The sequence below is a fragment of the Acromyrmex echinatior genome, chromosome 1 (assembly GCF_024713525.1).
Source record: "Acromyrmex echinatior isolate Ae372 chromosome 1, ASM2471352v2, whole genome shotgun sequence".
Classification (NCBI taxonomy): domain Eukaryota; kingdom Metazoa; phylum Arthropoda; class Insecta; order Hymenoptera; family Formicidae; genus Acromyrmex; species Acromyrmex echinatior.
In genome coordinates, this window is record NC_141852.1 from 8289615 (window position 1) to 8309729 (window position 20115).

The following is a 20115-nucleotide window of genomic DNA, read 5'->3' on the forward strand; positions in this document are numbered from 1 at the left end:
AATATATTAATATATTAATTAATATATATTTATGCAAATTACCGATTTCATCAAGATTTAAGCCGTAAACATCAAATGAATCCGGAAAATATACGTTGCCATAACCCTCGCGACCGATGGTAAAGTTCGGTACGATGCACGTCTCGCCGCAAACGAAATCGTCTAGTTTATCGAGCGATGGAATGGTATAATAGCCTGCTCGTCGTAATGTAACTTTAGCCATGTTCATAGACCAGTTTGATTGTAACATCGAAAATGAATTTTCATCCGTTTCCTGGCCGGATTCTTGAAAAATTATAGAATAAAAATTTTAAATAACATGTAAAAGAATTTCTCATGTTTTTGAAAAAAAATTGTTTAGTTACTTTGGAAATTAACTATATACATAAATCTATATCATTTTATAATCATATTAAATAGTAAATGACAATATAATTTATTAATTATTTAATAGTTACTATAAATTATTTAACAGTTTACCTGCACTTTGCATGGTAAGATTCACAGAATTTTTCTCATCAAAAGTAGAATTTAGTGGCACTTCGATCAAATTAATCGAGTCTGAATGATTTGATATATTATTTTGCGTTCTTAATTCAACCACTGTATTATTCATCTCTTCGGATATGTTTGTTCCAGAAAAGGGTGATTGCTGTCCCTCAAGCAATTCATCGTTTGAAATTTTATTCTTTCGCGGAAGTGTTGACTTCAACCTGTGTAAATTACATTAAAGATATTCAAATTTATTTTTTTTTATTAGTTTGTATTAACTTAAACAAATTCGAGATATGAAGATCCGAAAAATATATTTTGCATTACCAAGATGTAGATGATCGTCGATCATTCACAAATCGATTATTATCTTGGCTGTGATTTTCTTTGTCATTAACTTCAATATTATTACTATGTATTATATTTGTATCTGTCCTATCATCTGCGGTATCATTTGTCACAGATTCCACATTTTCTGTGGGAGATTGAACCGAAGAATTTGTCGCTAATTTCGGTCGTAATACTAAACGTTTTGCACTTGGCCGAGGTTGAAAAGCTTCGGTTATCACGGGATCCTCTTCTTCGAGACCATCAAACAAAGATTTCTGGAAAAGCATTTTGTAAAATAATAATTTAGTATTCCATTTAATAATGATTTAAAAATATTTTATAACAACATTCCATATTTAAATATTTAAACACTAACTTAATAAAAGAGGATATTAAAAGAACTATTTTAGTCCTCAAATTACATCCGAACGAATCTTGAAAAATGTTTGAGTCTTCAAAACATAGAAAATAATAATCGTTTTTTCGAATCAAAAATAACAAACCGAAAAGTAGTGGAAACATTGCTAGAATGCCTTAAATATAGTAAAAAAATGCCATTATTCTCATATATGATTATTAATTACAAAATCATAATTTTAGCCAAATATTCTGTAAGTATATTCTGTATGCAAAGATCTCGAACCACTTTAACATTATCTAGGATGCATCACATAGAGGTACAGTCCGCATAGAATCCCTTGGCAGAGATAAGGACTTCACAGTTCGTCTTCCTGTAGCATTTGACCCAAATCCTTCCTCTCTACTGTGTGTGTGTGTGTGTGTGTGTGTGTGTGTGTGTGTGTGTGTGTGTGTGTGTGTGTGTGTGTGTGTGTGCGCGCGCGCGCGCGCGCGCGTGTGTGTGTGTGTGTACGTATGTGTGCGTGCGGCGTGTGGAGGGAGGGGGGGCACGTATAATGCAGAGTGTGAATTTCCATTTCATTTACACTTTTATCATAATCTGATACAATAATTATTTTTCTTTAAAATAACCATCAAGAAATTGAAGGATCGAAATGTTTTCTTAAAATTGACCGAAAAATTACTCTATAAAGAGCTCGATTTCAAAAAAATATTTCCGTGATCAATTTCTCGAGTTATTTTGAAGAAAAATCATTATCATTATCAGATTCTGGACGAAAGCAGAAATGTAAATTCATTTCCATTTTATCTACATTATAAGTGCGCGCACGTACACACGCACACGAACTAGGATTTAATATCAATAAATACTACAGGAATGATGAACTGTGGGGTCCTAATTTGTCACGGGATGTTAGGCGGACTGTATATCCACGCGATGCATTCTGGGTAGTGTTAAAGTAGTCCGCAATCTTTATATGAATGTACTTACATTTCTGGTTAAAATTATGGTTTTCCAATTATTCGTCATAAATATGAATACTATTTTTGTTATATTTAAGCCATTCTAGCAATGTTTCCATCACTTTTCGGAGAAATGATTATTATTTCCTATTATTTGAGGGTCAAAATCATTTTTTAACCCCCTCATTTACCTTAGATAGTTGTGTAGAACTGACAACTCTAGCTTTAATTTTCGGAGATTTATTATTCGCAGTAACTCTATATTGTGGACTGTTCAATACTTTTGATGCTGGATTTGTAGGTTTTAAAAGTTCCTCAGTCTTCCCAGATGCCTGTAAAGATACACATTATAATCAAAAATTACAATACTTCTTTCAGGATAATTATTTAAAATCGACAAGGTACTTACTGGTAAAAGATTCTTCAATAATGGTGAATCACCGAATGGTGCAGAAACGAGAGCCAAAATTTGCTGATGTACTGGTACTGAACCGTTTGTTTTAGTTTGGTTTGCCACTCTAAGATAAATTTGTAATACTTATTCAATCTAATTATTAAATATGTAAATAACTAAACAAGCTTTTAATTAAAATTAATAAAATTAGAAATATTAATGAAACAGAATAAAGGCCATTCTATAATTACGTAAACGTAAGAATGAGAATAGTAGTATAGGAATAATAGTGAATATATAACAGACTAATCTAAGGCCCAATTTTTCATTACCTAGTTAACTTAATCAGATAAATCAAGCTATCAGATTGAGTTAAGCTTAATCTGATGTTTCACCCAATGGGCTTCTATAATATCATCACAGATGAAGTCCATTGGCTAAAACAGATTAAGTCTAATTACAAATTAACCAGAAAATGAAAAATCAAACTTAAAACAGAGATTAAAAATACGTAGTAACTTGATTATGACAATCAGTTTGTTTGAATCTTCTTGTTGAATATTTCTTAGAACAATATTCTCTTCGTTTATATTCCATGATATATTATATATATTAGGTGTTGGAATTAATTCGTAGCGTTTTACAAGAGATGGGAAGTACTTTCATTAATGTATTTTTTAATGCTCATGTGAAATAAATAATATTCTTTCATTAAAAACGCTACGAATTAATTCCAACACCTAATATAATATATATAATATAACCAAAAACAATACAATAAAAAGCTTGACATGATATGAGTTGTCATGTTATCGACAAAAAATGCTGGTAACATGAACACGTGCATAACAGCACTCGGATTGATTAACTTTTATATCTTATGACATCGTAGTTATAAAAAAAATTAAACCATCTTTCACAACATATTTTATGTAACTGGTAATATTAGTTTACAACTATACCTTACGACACTCACGATTACGTTCATGCAATGTAAATTGTAAAACGGTCTTTAATAAAATTAGAACATAAATATTGCATTACCCTCCGCTGAGCGAGCTCATTCCTGTTCCAGATATCATATTAGAGGTCGTTCCAAAAGTAGAAGAACCAAATGTTCCGGAAGTATTAAACGTTGTATTATTTCCAGCATTTCCAAACAAACTGCCTGACTTTTGTTGCCCAAATAATGAAGAACCACCGCTCAAATTTAAACCAGTACTCGTGCCTATACACATATACACATATATGTACATATATTATATACACATTCGCACACATATTCATATACAGGCTATAATAAAGCGATTATATCAGGCTTGTTTTTCGAAAAATGCATATGTTCCAGACAAAAGATGTAGAGACGTGTTAGATAGTATGTTAGTATGGCCTTAAATAGCGTTATTAAAAGGTGTTTTCCAGTAAGAGACAGATGACACAGTGATTACTTTTACACTCTTTAGTCCTTGCTCGTGTCCAAGCGTGGCGACTTCTCTTATATGCCTGTGGTGCGCACGCTGGTTGTACACAGTTCATATGGGACCTACGGTTCAATGTCGATTCCGAACGACGAAGTTTTTATTTAAAAAAGTATTTTTGGCAAGGATAAGTGGCCACTTCCTTCCGAGAGAAGGTGTGTATGAAAATATTTTGGTATTACCGGAAATCGAACTCGGGATCTCTAACATAGCAGACCAGTGCGCTGTCTATTCTACTACACTCGCTCTCATACAACGTTTACACGGACATCCTTAATCGGGTTTAATAATATTCGCAGTTATGATACTGGCCAATCATAGCTATTCCTCTGAAGAATGGAATGATCATAATTCATGTAAATGTAGTCAGTATAACAAAATGAAGCATCCTTGTTGTTAAACAAAGATGACATGATCACTGTGTCATATTGTGTCGCTTGCTGGATAGCAAAAGTCACATAAAAACTAATTTGAAATTTTTAAATAAATTCTTATTTTTTATTGTACATCTGTAGCTGACTTCAAGAATTTTTCAAAGCGCTATAACGAAAGTTAATTCTTTATTAAGTTCTTTCCGAATTACGAAACTCAAAAGTTACAGTATCATCGACTTTAGCACTGTTCGATTAACAAGCACAACTTTTTAAATGTTGTTAAAGATCATAATCTCTTTTTGATTTTTATTAAATGTTATATTAAGATTATGATAATGTAATATCAAGGTCATCATCATTGGAAGTTGTTTCTCCTATTTTCATTATTACATTCTTTTTCTTCTTTTTTTTAAAATCTCTATTTGAATTTCCGATCATTACAAAGGATTGCAAAGAATTACAATATCATACAAAGAAGGATCCAAGGATAAACTCCTTGGAGAGACTTCGCTTGTTTACAATTCTTATAGTATCGTATCAATTCAAAGTAAATATTCAAATAGATCTTAAGTCTTCCATATAATTCGCAACAGTCTTAGAAGACCCGCACACACATTCCACAACAGTAATCACAAGACGTACCGTTATTAGATTTAGCCAATCAGAGCTGAAAATTTTTGAAAATTCTTGTCTGATTGATTAATTTTTAAAATTTTTCTGATTGATTAATTTTTACGTTATGTCTTATGATTATTATTACGGAAAGTATATACGGTCCCCCTTAAGCCTTCTAACTTAATTACACAGGTGGAGCAATAAGGGCTGCCGCACATAAAATTCCGCAGTAATCGTAAGACGTAAACTTAAGCCGATGAGCCAATCAGAATATTGCTTTAGGTCTACGTAATCTAACGGAAATGGAAATAATAGTAAACTTACCAATAAGTACTAACCTCACAATAAGGTGAAAAACCGGTTGAAACTCATCTTATGGATAAGTTTACTACTATTTTTATTTCCGTTAAAGTACATAGATCTAGTATCCTGATTAGATCACTGGCTTAAGTTCACGTCTGAAGGTTACTGTTACAGAAATTTTGTCTGCGGCAGACCTAGTTGCATCAATGTTACTTTGACTTTAAACAAGACTTAAAACTCTCTCCGTCTCGTTTTAAAGCAAAAGAAAGACAGAGTTTTAAGTCTTGCTTAAAATCAAAATAACGTTGGTGCAATCGGGCCTAAGTCCGATCTACATAAGACGTAGAACACAGATCGCAAATCGCAAGACTAAAAATTAGAGGTCATAGTTTTGAACATACATTGATATACACATGTATACGAGGGCAAATCAATAAGCACCCGTGTTCAAGACAGGCAATGTTGTTGATGCAAGTTGGCATTACCATCGTGTACTATCATCTTTCAAACGACGCCATACAAAATTTCAGAGTGATTCATGCAATAGTCTTGATTTAAGCAATTCGTAGTGAGCATATTTGATGTTTTCCGATACAATGAAAAAAGAGCAATATCGATCCATGATTCATTTCTTATTTTTGGATGGAAAAACGTGCGAAGAAATAAAAACGAAGTTAGATGCCGTCTATAGGAACTCTTCATCATCTATGACAACCGTCAGATATTGGTTCAACGAATTCAAACGTGGTCGTTCGTCTGTTTTTGATGAGGAGCGCCCAGGCCGCCCAGCAGACGTGGACTGAGGAAATCGTTGAAAAAATCCATGACATGATTCTCGCTGATCGCCAAAACGAAAGTACATGAAGTAGCAGAGGCCGTAAGCGTATCGTATGGAACGGCATTCAATATTTCGCATGATAACTTGGGAATGAAAAAGCTGTCGGCCCGATGAGTGCCGCGATTGCTCATAATGCACCGGCTCATTCCTCCGCAATTGCCACAGCCAAATTGGTCGAATTGCGTTACGAATTGCTGCCGCATCCACCGTACTCTCTGGATTTAGCCCCCTGTGACTTCTTCTTGTTTCTAAACTTGAAAAAATGGTTCGGTGGAAAGAAATTCACGTCGAATGGGGAGATCATAGACGAAACAAAGGCCTATTTTGCAGAGTTTGACAAATCGTATTTTTCTGAGGGGTTAAATAAAATGGCAGAAGCATTGGGAAAAGTGTATCCTCCTAAAAGGGAATAACGTTGAAAAATAAAAAAAATTTTTGTGAAAAACTTGCATCTTCATTACTAACATGGGTACTTATTGATTTGTCCTAGTAGGTTGTACATTGCTTCCGCAATCTACACATTAAGGGTTGATTGTTCTATCTTTTGATAAATTTTATCTATTAGGTAATTCTGACAATCCGCGCATGTGTGATTAGTTAATCTTGTTACTTACGCAACAGATAAAATTTACCAAAAAGTGGAACAATCGGATCTAAGTCGGTTTGTCTATATATCTGTCTATGGACAGAGGCATGGTTTACTGGTAACGCAGAATAAGATTAGATCACAAGAGTCCGGCGGGGAATAAAACAAAGAAAATTGAATTTTACATTCTGATATAGTAAAATTCAATAATATGATATATTAGGTGTTGGAATTAATTCGTAGCGTTTTTAATGAAAGAATGTTATTTATTTCACATGAGCATTAAAAAATACATTAATGAAAGTACTTCCCATCACTTGTAAAACGCTACGAATTAATTCCAACACCTAATAAAATATATATTTAATAATATAAATAATATCTGATTTAATCTAACATAAATAAAATTTAATAAATATTTAAAAAAATATATATTAAATATTTATAATTATAAAACAAATATTTTTTTCTTAAAATCTATATAATAAATATTTGCTGTATAATCAACATTTTTTAACGCAATCCTGCACATAAAATAGTTTCTCTTACTTGATCATAAGGGAGGTGGGAGGGGGAGTGATCTCTGAAAATGAGTTACTCGGTATTCTGTAACTCTGTAATTATACAGTAGTTATAATACGTAACGATTGCATAATTACAGTCGTTACGTATTCATAATTACTAAAATATCTGCGCAACTGTCATTATGAACACGTAATGACTGCATAACGAATTACAGAATTTCGCCCCTGGTACCCTATTCTGTAACTCGTTAAAACAGTAACGACATCATTGTGCAGATATTTTATAATATAAAAAGCGTTACTGTCTTAACGAGTTACAGAACAAGGTACCTGCTCAGGATGCTTTGCTCGCAGTATTGCGTAAACGAACAACAAATCGCTCTGTAGTCGCCTTCGCAGGTTGGATATCTTGCTGTTCATAATACTGCCAGCTATAATAGCCGAGATTGTATTACTAAAAATGAATTTTATTAAAATATTAAAATATTATTAAAAATGAAAAGAATTAAGAACAACTTGAAATCGATCGAAAGTGAAAATAATGCAACATAAGATATATAATGGAAAGGTGTGAAGTTTGCTAATTTATATTTGCGATTAGATTAACCTAAAAATCACACCTTTTGGATGTAGATTGAAAATATCAACACACGCGAGATTAATAAATTTTTTATAAATAAATTTTATAATATTTTGGGGTTTATTTAATATTTCCGGATTTTTTATTTAAGCCCAATTTTACAACTCACAGTTAACTCTTAATCGAGGTTCAATTTATTCCTCATCTCTTTCTAATGCTAGAAAGCTCTATTATTGAGCACATATGAATAATTTTTGCATATGAAAATGACAGTTTCTCGATTGTGATTGGTCGATTGTATACGGAATTGTTATTTGCGATATTTGTTCAAGAATAGGGCCTCTGGATCTTAATTTTCAATCAGCTCAGCTTTTCCATATTTTATATTGGAAAAAATGATTCAATACGATATGAGCAGCTATATTCATGCAGAAGTCCGTTTAGTAAATTTAGGTCATATGAGAAAGCAGTGGATGCGCTACCACTGCATAAACGAATGCATCCTATTTCAAACTTGTTTGTGTTCATTATTTCGATAACAAATTATTTGTGATTGTAATGTTTATAGTTTATACATTAGCTCTTCCTTTTGATCCAAGAAGAACGCGTTTACAAAATTTTTTTAATACATTTATGACTATATTACACATATATTCACACAGAATACTAACGTTAATATATGTAAATTGAATCATATATTAAAAAAAAGAATAATTACCAAGTCCACTTGAAGACGCAGGTGTAGTTCCGAATGAAAACCCTGATGTTTGTCCAGCTGGTTTAAAAGATGAGTTAAACAATGAAGATCCAGCATTAGTGCCAGAATTAAAACCTGTATTAGTTCCGAATGTGGAAGACGCAGTTGCACCAAACGTAGATGTTGTTCCAAATCCTGTAGTAGTAGTTTTATTACCAAATAATGGTGTGGTGGTATTTGTAGCCGGTTGACCAAAACCAGTAAAGACGGTACTAGTCGACGTCGATGGAATATTAAAAGCAGACTTGTTCTGATTGAACAATCCAATGCTCTATAAACGAAATATAGTATCATTTTGATTTTTACACATATGTAATGTGTATATTATATATTACCTGATTAGGTTGTGCGGAGCCAAATGTAGATCCAAATCCTGTATTTTGTCCAGTATTAATGCTACCAAAACCTGTTCCAGCAGTTTGGTTAGTGCTGCTAGTGCCAAAAAGCGGCGTCGGGGCAGCTGCTATAAATAAAATTGTATACTTTATTAAAAACATATATTTTTACATACTTACTACTTTATTAATAAAGTAATAGTAAATAATGCACAAAAAATCATGTAATATTTGAAGAAAATAGACAAAAGTTTATTTATTCAAATATTACATGATTTTCTATAGTTTTTTCTTCATCAAATTGTAAAAATATATTTGTATACATGTGCATGGATAGATGTATATGTTTCAATACTTTTTAAATTACCATATATATTTTAATATTAATTTTATAGATTCCATTAATGTATAAAATTATAAGCACATATCAATATCTATGATTAATATTAAAATATAAGATAATTAGAGAATATTTATACAGGACAGAGCTCAAAATTTGAATATAGAATGTACAGTATAATTTTATGCGTAAAAAAAGTAACTTTTTTCTTTGATAAAATAATTTTTAAATGAGAACAATTTAAGTTACGTATAAATACTAATATGCCTTTATACTATTTTATTATCTCTCTAAAATAAGACTTCCAAAACTTGCATGGATCGCGATCCACTTTTTAAAATGGCAAACATTATATATTGATTATTTGCATCACTTTATTTATATAATTTTATCTCACTATTCCTTCTATTTGTAAATTTTTTATTTATAAAATTTTATAAATTATTTGTCAGATAATGAGGCATGTGTAAAGAAAGCGCTTATTATTTGTATTGATGACAACTTTGACATTGATATGGACGCAAATCATTTTCAGGTGTAAAGAGTTTGATGAATGTAATCGAAAAGATATCATAATTGATAATTATCAATTATGGAAAATTGGGTCAGGCGAATTAATTTTCACATATGATGTAATTTATAATTCGATAAATAAAATATCATAAACATTAGGCTTAGTATTAGTCAATAATAGATATTATTAGGGGTAAAAAGAGATACATTTTAAGAATGGACTTCTTTTTAGAACTCAGACTTTTATAGTAACAAGATGATCATTATGCAAAATATCATGCGCTGCTAATATGTAACTATTTTATTTCTAGAATATTTGTTCATATTAGGTTTTCATTTATGTAATTTGCATTGAGAAGGACCGAAATCATTGGTCGAAATGTCGACATTTTAGTTCAGAATAAATAATAAAATTTTGCTCACCGTTAACCGCGTTGACTCTCTAATGGCAATTTTTTCTCCTTTTTTTACATCTTTAATACACCATAGCTCAAAATCTATCTATTATTGAACTTGATATCTACATCTTTTATTTATCAGATTATAAGCTATATCATCGAGTAGATTTTCATATTTCATCGTAAAAACTAGTTCATTTCAGCAAATTCAATTTTCCGTACAATTAAAATACTTTTTTACATTATTATTGGAAACACACATGTACAAAATCGTAAAAGAATTAGTGAGCGCAAGTTTGTACAATATGCAAAATGTAATTTATAATTCTAAAATGTTTTTTTACGATACACTAAAAATCAACTCGCGATCCATTAGTCCATACATTGAGAATCCATGTTTTAAAGATTTCATAACAACTATTCGTGATATTTAAATATCGTTATTTTAGATATGATTTATAAGAAAAAATTTTTCAGTTGATATCTCTTGCTCTATGAGTAAGGATCTTCTTTTAAAAATTGCCGTTTACATGTTATCCAATTTACTTTCAGTTGTTGTTTCAGATAGAAAATTCTCTTATTAATATATTAATAATAACGATATTTATACATATATATCATAGTCATACACACTTGTTATAAAATTTTCAAAGAAATAATCGCAGCATTCGTGATTTACATGTAATCTTCAATTAACTTTAAATAATTTAAATTGTTCTTAGCAGCGAATGACGACTCGACAAGTTGATAACTCGCAAATTCTTTGACACCTCTTAAGGCTCCTAAGTACTCAGCTAAGAACTATGCGTTGACGGTGGTGACATAGAATTAGACGACGACCTGGACGAAATTGGTAGCAACGCATACAAGCACGAACCAACGTACGTGTGCTTTTGGCGCGCCGAAGGTGAGCACATATACATGGGCTCGTGCTTGTGTGTATGTGTGCGCGCGCGCGCGCGTGTATGTGTGTGTGTGTGTGTGTGTTACAGCGCTTCGCCACGATAAATAGCTAAACTTATAGGCGTGGAAAAGTGACGTTTTGACGACGAAATTTGTGTTGCATGACATTTCGTTATTATTTGCTTAATTGTGAAAATGTGACTTGTCTCATACTTATGAAAGTCCTAAAAATGAGCAGAAACTACAGTTCTCTTGGAATTTTATACGTAAAAGCGTATTTCACTCGTTCCAACAGCTGTTGAACTGTGTGTTTCTGTCTGAGTATAGGCTCACTTTAGGCTCACCTTTTACGACCATTTATTGACCATCAAGGGAGAAAAAGACAGTTTTCGCTCATTTTTACAAGTGTTTTAAAGCGATCTCGTCATTTAGATTTATCCAAATTGTCTTTATTTACAAATGGCATGCAACATAAATTAACATGTCATTTTTCGCTTCTGGCGTCACGATTCCACGGCCGCGGCGACTACTCAGGAGCCTTAAATTGCTCTCATTTAAAAACTGTTGCACAAATACAATTTTGCTAGAAAAGTTTTCTTAGCATAGAAAATCACATTGTGCATTTCATGTGAACGAATTCATCGTATATAATATAGATTGATAGAATTTATGATATGTATGTATGTAAATATAATATATATATATATGTGCGTATGTGTGTGTATAGATAAACAAAATAACTTACTACCAAATGGTTTTGTTTGAGTATTAGTACCAAACAAATTTGTAGTGGGTGTAGAATTGAATGCAAAGTTATTTGTTGTTGTAGTTGCTGGTGTCCCAAAATTACTAATAGGTTTTCCAAATAGTCCAGTTGATCCTGATTGGCTAGTAGTACCAAATCCTCCAGTCATTGACCCAAATCCTCCAACAAATAAGAAAAGTTAGAGAAATCTCTTTCTATATAATAAATCTCTTTTATATTAGGTGTTGGAATTAATTCGTAGCGTTTTACAAGTGATGGGAAGTACTTTCATTAATGTATTTTTTAATGCTCATGTGAAATAAATAACATTCTTTCATTAAAAAACGCTACGAATTAATTCCAACACCTAATATAATAAAAATATTATATAAATATTATGCATAACATTGTTTATATGTAAGGACTATTTGTATTATTAAAGATAAATTAAAAAAAGAATTATTATTTATTTCTAGAAATCATCTAAATATTCCAGTTTTTATAAGTCAATATAGTGTGCCTTCCAACAAGCGACACAAATGACACAGTGGAAGGCACACATAAATATCTGTGCAACATACAATCTATATAATATATATATATATATATATATATATATATATATATATATATATATATATATATGGGAAAAAGTTCGTGGCGTTTTTTTTAGTTTTAAAATTCAAGTGTTTTTCTTAGAGTATTAAAATCAATTTATTTAAACCAAATATGCTTCATTATTTCCAATAATATTGTGCCATTTTTGGGGCAGAGCTATAATCCCATCGCGATAGAACTTCTGTGGTTTCTGATCGAAAAATTAAGTGATTTTCACAGGCCTCTTTTGAAGCTAGCTTTACACCATTAAGAGAGTTCTGCAAAGACCTAAACAAAGGACAGTCTGAGGGTGCTATGTTAGAACTATACGGTGAATGCATTAAGACTTCCCAGCCAAGCTCTCGCAATTTTTGCCGAGTTATCAAAGATGTGTGTGGTCGAGCGTTGTCGTGATGGAAGATGACACCCCTCCTATTGATTAATTCCGCTTCCTCTCAATTGCTTGTTGTAATCTCTTCAGTTATTCACAGTAGAGTTCGGAATTAATTGTTTGATCGGGCGATAACAGCTCATAGTGAACGATTCTCTTCCAATCCCATCACGCACGCACGCACGCACGCACATCACCTTCTTCGTCGTCAATCCAGGTTTTGCGATTGCTTGTACCTTTTCTCCTTCCTTTATCCACGATCTTTTGCGAGTTCGATTGTCGTACGTGATCCATTTTTCACCTCATCAGTTATTATTCTCTTCAGAAATGGCTCAATTTCATTCCGCTTCAGTAGCGTATCGCAAATGTTAATTCGGTCCATCATGTTTTTAACACTCAACTCGTGAGAAACCCAAACATCGAGCTTCTTTTTGCATTCAGCTTCGTGTAAATGATTTAAAACTGTTTTGTGGTCGATGCCTAGTTCCCTGGCAATTTCCACAGTGCTCACATGCTTATCACGCTCGGCTTTTTCCACGATTTCATCGGACTTTTCAGTGATTGGTCGATCGGAGCGAGGTTTATCTTTCACATCGAAATTTTCAGTACAAAAACGAGCGAACCATTTCCGTGCTGCTGATTTTAATAAAGTATCTTCATCATAAATAGCACAAATTTTTTCACAAATCTGTGCAGCGTTCTTACCTTTATCGTAATAATGCAAAATGTAGCGAATTTTTTTCTTATTTATTTCCATTTTCAAAATAAAATAACTTTTGATCCACTTCATCGATTTCAATCTTTTTCGATTCAAAACAAAGGTTGAAATGTCACTTTTTAAACGCACGTCTAGTGTTGTCGATACGATTAGTAGTAGTTATCGAATGCTGAGCATTTAATGTCATCTAGTGGGAAAAACGCCACGAACTTTTTCTCACACCCAATATTTTTATATTGGGTCATCTAAAAAGTATCCGCGGTTTTTTATCACTATATGTGTTGACCATCAACACCATCTAGTGACAAAAAACCGCGGATACTTTTTAGATGACCCAATATAATAAAGAAGAGTTTAAGGTTCCTGACTACTCGGCCAAGAACTCTGCGTTGACGGTGGCGACACAGAATCAGATGGCGGTCTGATGAAACCGGTAGCCACACACTACTAAGTACGAGCCCATGTCTGTGAGCTCGCCTGCGGCGCGCCGAAAGTAAATGAGCTCCTTCTCACATTAGTCGGTTGTTTCAAGCAACTAAAAATACTTTCTCGACATTCTCGGCCACTATGGTGACCCTAGACATCAATAAGGGGTGAGGGGCATTCAAATAAGTTTTCATAAATTATAGTAATAGTGTATTCCTCCCATTAATCCAGAATAATATTAGGTGTTGGAATTAATTCGTAGCGTTTTTTAATGAAAGAATGTTATTTATTTCACATGAGCATTAAAAAATACATTAATGAAAGTACTTCCCATCACTTGTAAAACGCTACGAATTAATTCCAACACCTAATATAATCCACGTTAAAACGCAACAATTTATGAGATATTTAATTGTTTATGATTTTTCATGCGCATTATATAGTATACTTCTCCTTCATAAACTCGAGTAGGAAGAATAGTTCAGCAGAAGTAAAATTTTACTGGAAAAAAATTATAAACCAGTATTCCTTTTCACGAAAATCTCGAAAGACCATCAGAAAAGAAATGCATGTGTTTGAGACTTGAGACTTGTGAAGAAAATATGCGAAAAAAAATTAAATAGTTGCAAAAAGTAACGTTTTTCGCTTATAAAACGAAAGATATTGATTGTATGGAAAAAAAATTCCGTATAAAAAATGTAGGTTTTCGAAATACCTACAAAATGAGATGTGTAACATTAAAATCGATCTATTAGTTCAGTAGGAAAAAAATAAAAAACACCGAAAAGACTGAAAATTTTTTCACTCGTATTCATTGAGATTTAAACGCAAAGCTTTAAAATTCTCGTAAAATGTAATGACGAACAAATCTAGCCCTAAACGAGCCTGAAATGTTCATTAATTTTTGCAAAAAGCCAGTTGTCTACTAAAAACCTGTCCGCAGAAAATTAATTTTTTCATCTTTGAGCAATCGCACTTCAATTTACAGGAGTGATTTTTCTTCTTCAAGAGTTGCACTATCAGTTGCACTATCAGTACACTTAATAACAAAACGATTTTTGCTAAAATAAATTAAAAACAACTTTAAAAAGTGAGTATCTTTTTCCGTATAAAAAAATGGAATAATTCCATTAATATGCATCATATCAAATAGCCATGTGAAGAATTCGACAGCTGACATTTTTCTACAAATTAAAAAAAAATTATCCTCCTATTATTAGGAGTCGAGATAACCTTTTTTTTTGTTTCAAAAAATCATTGTGACTCCAATTTTTAAGATTCAGAGTACTGTCTGGGAACTACTAATTTGTCAAGGAAGAATTGAATTTGCTGTTAAAAAAATCTCGAATTATAACTAAAATAAAATTTTTAGTTTTTTGTTTCTTGAATTTTTATTTTTTCGATTTATTACTAAAAAATTACGTTTGAGTACGGAGTGCATGTTTGATTAACAAATTTAAGTCACATTAGCTATGTTCTTTATTTATAATAATATACTGTAAAAAGTGGACAAATAAATGTACGGAATTATCAGCACAAAATTGTTTTTATGAATTTAATTGCAGATGCAAATATGACATATGTAAACAAATAATTAATAAGTAAGTTTATTAAATGTTAGCGTAATTGTTAAAGATATAACACTAACTTTCGCAAATATAAAAGCAAATTAGTGTTAATGAAAAATATTAATATTTTGCAACTATATTCAACAGTTACACTAACATTTGGCAAATTATTTATTAATTTGTTTATATATGTCATATTTGCATCTGCAATTAAATTTACAAAAACAATTTTGTACTGATAATTCTGTACATTTAATTGTCCAATTAGATACTTTTCCTAATCGGAGGATAATCTTTTTTTTTAAATTCGTATAAAAATGTCAGATGTTGAATGCTTTAACACTATTTAATATGATGCATATTAATTATTTCATTTTTTTTATAAAACGATTTTAAAAAGTAGATATCTTTTTCGTATAAAAAAATTGGAATATATAATAATCCGTTAATATGCATCATATCAAATAGCGAAAATAGATATCCACTCTTTAAAGTCGTTTTATAATAGTTTAATTGCAAAAAATCGTTTTCTTATTAAGTGTACGTGATAGTGCAACTCTTAAAGAAGAAAAATCACCCCTGTAAATTGCTGTGCGAGTCAAAAATGAAGAAATTATGTTTTCCGTGGACAAGTTCTTAATGAACAAACGGCTTTTCGCAAAAACTAATGAACAGGCTCGTTCAGGGCTAGATTTGTTCATCATTGCAAGGGCTACATTTTACGAAAATTTCAAAGCTTTGCGTTTAAATCTTAATGAACAAAGAATGAATAAAAAAAAGGCCTTTTTCGGTGTTTATTTTTTTTCTACTGAACTAATAGATCGATTTTAATGTTCCACGTCTCATTTTGTAGATATTTTGAATACCTACATATATTTTTTATATAGAATTTTTTGCCATACAACCGATATCTTTCGTTTTATAAGCGAAAAATATATTTCTTGCAACTATTCGAGTTTTTTTTCGCATATTTTCTTCACAAGTTTCGAGTTTCAAACATGCATTTCTTTTCTGATAGCCTTTCGAGACTTTCGTAAAAAAATTGCTGATTTATAATTGTTTTCCGTTAAAATTCTACTTCTACTGAACTATTCTTGTTACTTGAGTTTATGAAGGAAAGGTATCTGGATAATTATATAACGTGAAAAATCATAAATCATAACAATTAAATATCTTGTAAACTATTGCGTTTTAACTATTGTGATTTATACTATTCTGGATTAATGGGAGGGGTACACTAAACAACAATTTATTAAAACTTATACGTTATTTAGAATGCTCCCTATCCTTTATTGATGCGTAAGGCCGCCGAACGATCGAGTTTGCCGAGAAAATATTTTCGGTCGCTTGAAACAAGCGATTAGTGTGAGAAGGAGCTCGCTGTCTCGTTGCGCCGCAGACACACGGACACGAGCTCGTGCTTGTGTGTGTGTGTGTTACAGCGCCGCACCACGATAAATGGCCGAACTTATAGGCGAGGAAAAGTGACGTTTTGACGATGAAATTTGTTGCATGACATTTAGTTATTATTTGCTTAATTGTGAAAAAAAAAATGTGACTTGTCTCATACTTATGAAAGTCCTTAAAGTCGGCGGAAACTACAGTTATCTTGGAATTTTGTACATAAAAGCGTACATTTTACTCATTTCAACAGCTATTTCTGCCCAAGTATAGGCTCACTTTACGTGCCTTTTACGACTATTTATTGACTATCAAGGGAGGAAAGAACATTTTTCGTCCATTTTTACAAATGTTTTAAAGTGATCTTGTTATTTAGATTTATCCAAATTGTTTTTATTTACAAATGGCATGCAACATAAATTAACATGTAATCCTTACTTCCGACGTCACGATTCCAACATAGTCCACGATTCCAACATAGTCCACGATTCTAACATAACCGCCGCGACTAGTCAGGAGCCTTAAAGCTTGTAACGGTCGAAGCTGGATTTTAGATGCTTAAATAATTTCCATGTGAATTTATATATCACGCACGCGCACGCGCACGCGCGCACGCACATACACACACACACACTATATATAAATTCATATGGAAATTATTTAAAGGGTTACATCACTTTAAAACTTTGAAAAAAATCGAAAATTTTTTTGCTTAAATAATAGTTCATCGGATTTATATATGTAAAAATATAACCCCACTAATTAGAATGAAAAATTCTAAGTATTTACAAAATTACAGATTCTTTGAAGTGCTTTCTCTCACGGTTTAAACGCAGTTTTCTCGAAACATTTTCGATCGGTTTACATCATAACTTCTACAGTTTTCATTCGATTTGTAATTTTCAGAGAATCTTCTTTTGCTAATTATATAAAGAAGTATGTAACAATTTTATGATTAATTATAAAATTTCCAAAAATAGCTTTGCAAAAATAGCTTTCTTTTTAAGGCATGAAGCATCTTCACATACAAAAGAACATGTTTATTTAATTACAACTCTCGACTGTTGAATTTAATGTCAACTAGATGTAACTCTGCGTTTTAAGAATATTATTGAATTACTGAAGATGGCCAGATTGTGGCCGAAACGTTTAATGTTTTAATTAATGTAATAATAATTATATATCACTAACTAAACTATAACTTGTGCTGTGGTTTTTTATGCTCTTATTTTTTATATGTGTTAATATTAGAACCACGTTAGTTTCAAGATATTTCTTTTTAAGGGTTCAAAGTGATGTAACCCTTAAGCATCTAAGATCTAGTTTCGACCGTTATAAGTTTTAAATTCTTCTTTGTTGTATTCACATATGTGATCTTAATAAATCATTTATTATTATATCTTTATATGTTAATTAGCTTCCTTTATTAAAGCACCTTCAGTTTACTGATCTGTATTAATTCACTAAGGAGATTCTAAAGTATTTTCTAAATACTTTAGAAAATACTTTAGAAATTCTAAAGTATTTCTCTGTATTACCAACTAAATTTTTGTATGATTACTTTTTTCTTCTTTTACAGATTTGAAATTTTTTTCCAAGATTAAAGTATACGCATTAAAGTTGTTGTATCGCAAAATGACTTTTTTTTTTAAGATTTGTTTGAAATTTTTACTATTTGAAGATAATTAAGATATTTTCTAAAGTATTTAGATATTTTCTACATAATTTTGAGGCTGATAATCAGGCATGTTCAAGAGATAATTCCATTTGAAGTTAGTACTTTTAACATCCCTGTGCTAGACAAGGAACGACAGTACATTTTCAATTATAGCGCAAAAATGATATTTAGAAATTTGTTCAAAAACTAAAGAACTATAGATAAATATAATATGAATTCCCTAAATCTATGCTAGACTATTTAGAAGCATAGGGCGATTAAAATGAATCATTGACAACATATGAGATTTTAAAGTATGTATATGTATCTAATTGCGAATATGAATTTATTGATTGTAAGAAATTTTATATATTGAAGATGACCAGATAAATAGTCGAAAACGTTCTAATTAAATAATATTATTTTCGAAATAAAGAAAAATTAGGCAAAAACATCTAACACTAAACTTCTTATTACGATTTTTATTATTTATGTATATGCGTGCGTGCGATATTGATGTAGTAGTATATAAGCGATATATTTAGCACAACCTAAAGACGCTATAGTAAGAGATTGTCATAAGTTTTAGTTAGATAGAAAATGGCGGACACGACTTATGCGGGGTCTACAATAGAAGTTATAGACGGTCGTGGAGTCTTAAGTCATAGAAAATTGACCTTTCATAATCAATTATTCTTCTTATATTTTGACTGTAATTGATTAATTTTCTACGACTTAAGATCCCGTCTATAATTTTTATTATAGACCCCGTATTAAGTATTATGCCCCGTATCACACTACGCATTAGAGATTAAGAATTGCGAATTGAAAATTAGAATTCAGCCAATCAGAATAAAACGGAATAAAATGAAAATTATCTAATTAGTCGAACTCTAATTTTTAATTCGCAATTCAATCTCTAATGCATAGTGACACGGGCATTACGGCTGATAACTGACATGTATAAAATATAGTAGGACTTGGTTAAGTAGAGTGGATGCAAGCGTGCGAATTTAGCGATGAATTAGATTGCGTACTGAAGTATAATTAGAGGCGAAAAATAGGATATTGTTAAGTGCGGATAAGTAGGATACGATGACATAGAAATGACACAAATAAAGGCGATAATAATTTCGTAGTGATAGGACTGTTCTATATGAGGTAAGAAGAAGGAAGGTAGGTGAAGTTATGGCGTCAAAAGACGCGAACGGCTCGTTAGGGAGAGGGGGGAGAGCGAGAAGGTGATGGATAACAAGCAGAGAAAGTTGACGACAGAGGGGAGGAGCACAGATGGTGGAAAAAAAGTAAGGTTTAGAGTTAAATGAAGAGACAGAGGAAGGGATGGAGAGGAGAAGAGCGAGAGGGGAGGTAGAAGATAGTATCAGAGAGGAGGTTAAATTAATGAGAGAGGAAAGAATAGCTTTCATGGAAAATATAAGAGAGGAAAGAAAAATAGTTATGGAAAGTCTGAAGGTCAAGAAAAGATTTTGGGAGGAGAGGATTAAGGGGATAGAAAAGAAAATAATAGA

General features: G+C 31.7%; 1 protein-coding gene across 3 annotated transcripts in view; it reads right to left on the reverse strand.

Moving 5' to 3' along the window:
• The window catches only part of Nup98-96 (nuclear pore complex protein Nup98-96), a 54145-nt gene that overhangs the window by 8819 nt on the left and 25211 nt on the right, over positions 1-20115 (reverse strand). For all 3 annotated transcript variants that reach the window (XM_087413469.1, XM_087413467.1, XM_011061496.2), the window contains exons 7-15: positions 11829-12008; positions 8930-9057; positions 8556-8865; positions 3584-3767; positions 2555-2663; positions 2337-2477; positions 820-1097; positions 481-713; positions 43-285 (exon numbers count right to left, since the gene is read on the reverse strand). In XM_087413469.1, coding sequence (XP_087269595.1) covers positions 43-285; positions 481-713; positions 820-1097; positions 2337-2477; positions 2555-2663; positions 3584-3767; positions 8556-8865; positions 8930-9057; positions 11829-12008 — 1806 coding nt within the window. The remainder of the gene's footprint in view (positions 1-42; positions 286-480; positions 714-819; positions 1098-2336; positions 2478-2554; positions 2664-3583; positions 3768-8555; positions 8866-8929; positions 9058-11828; positions 12009-20115) is intronic.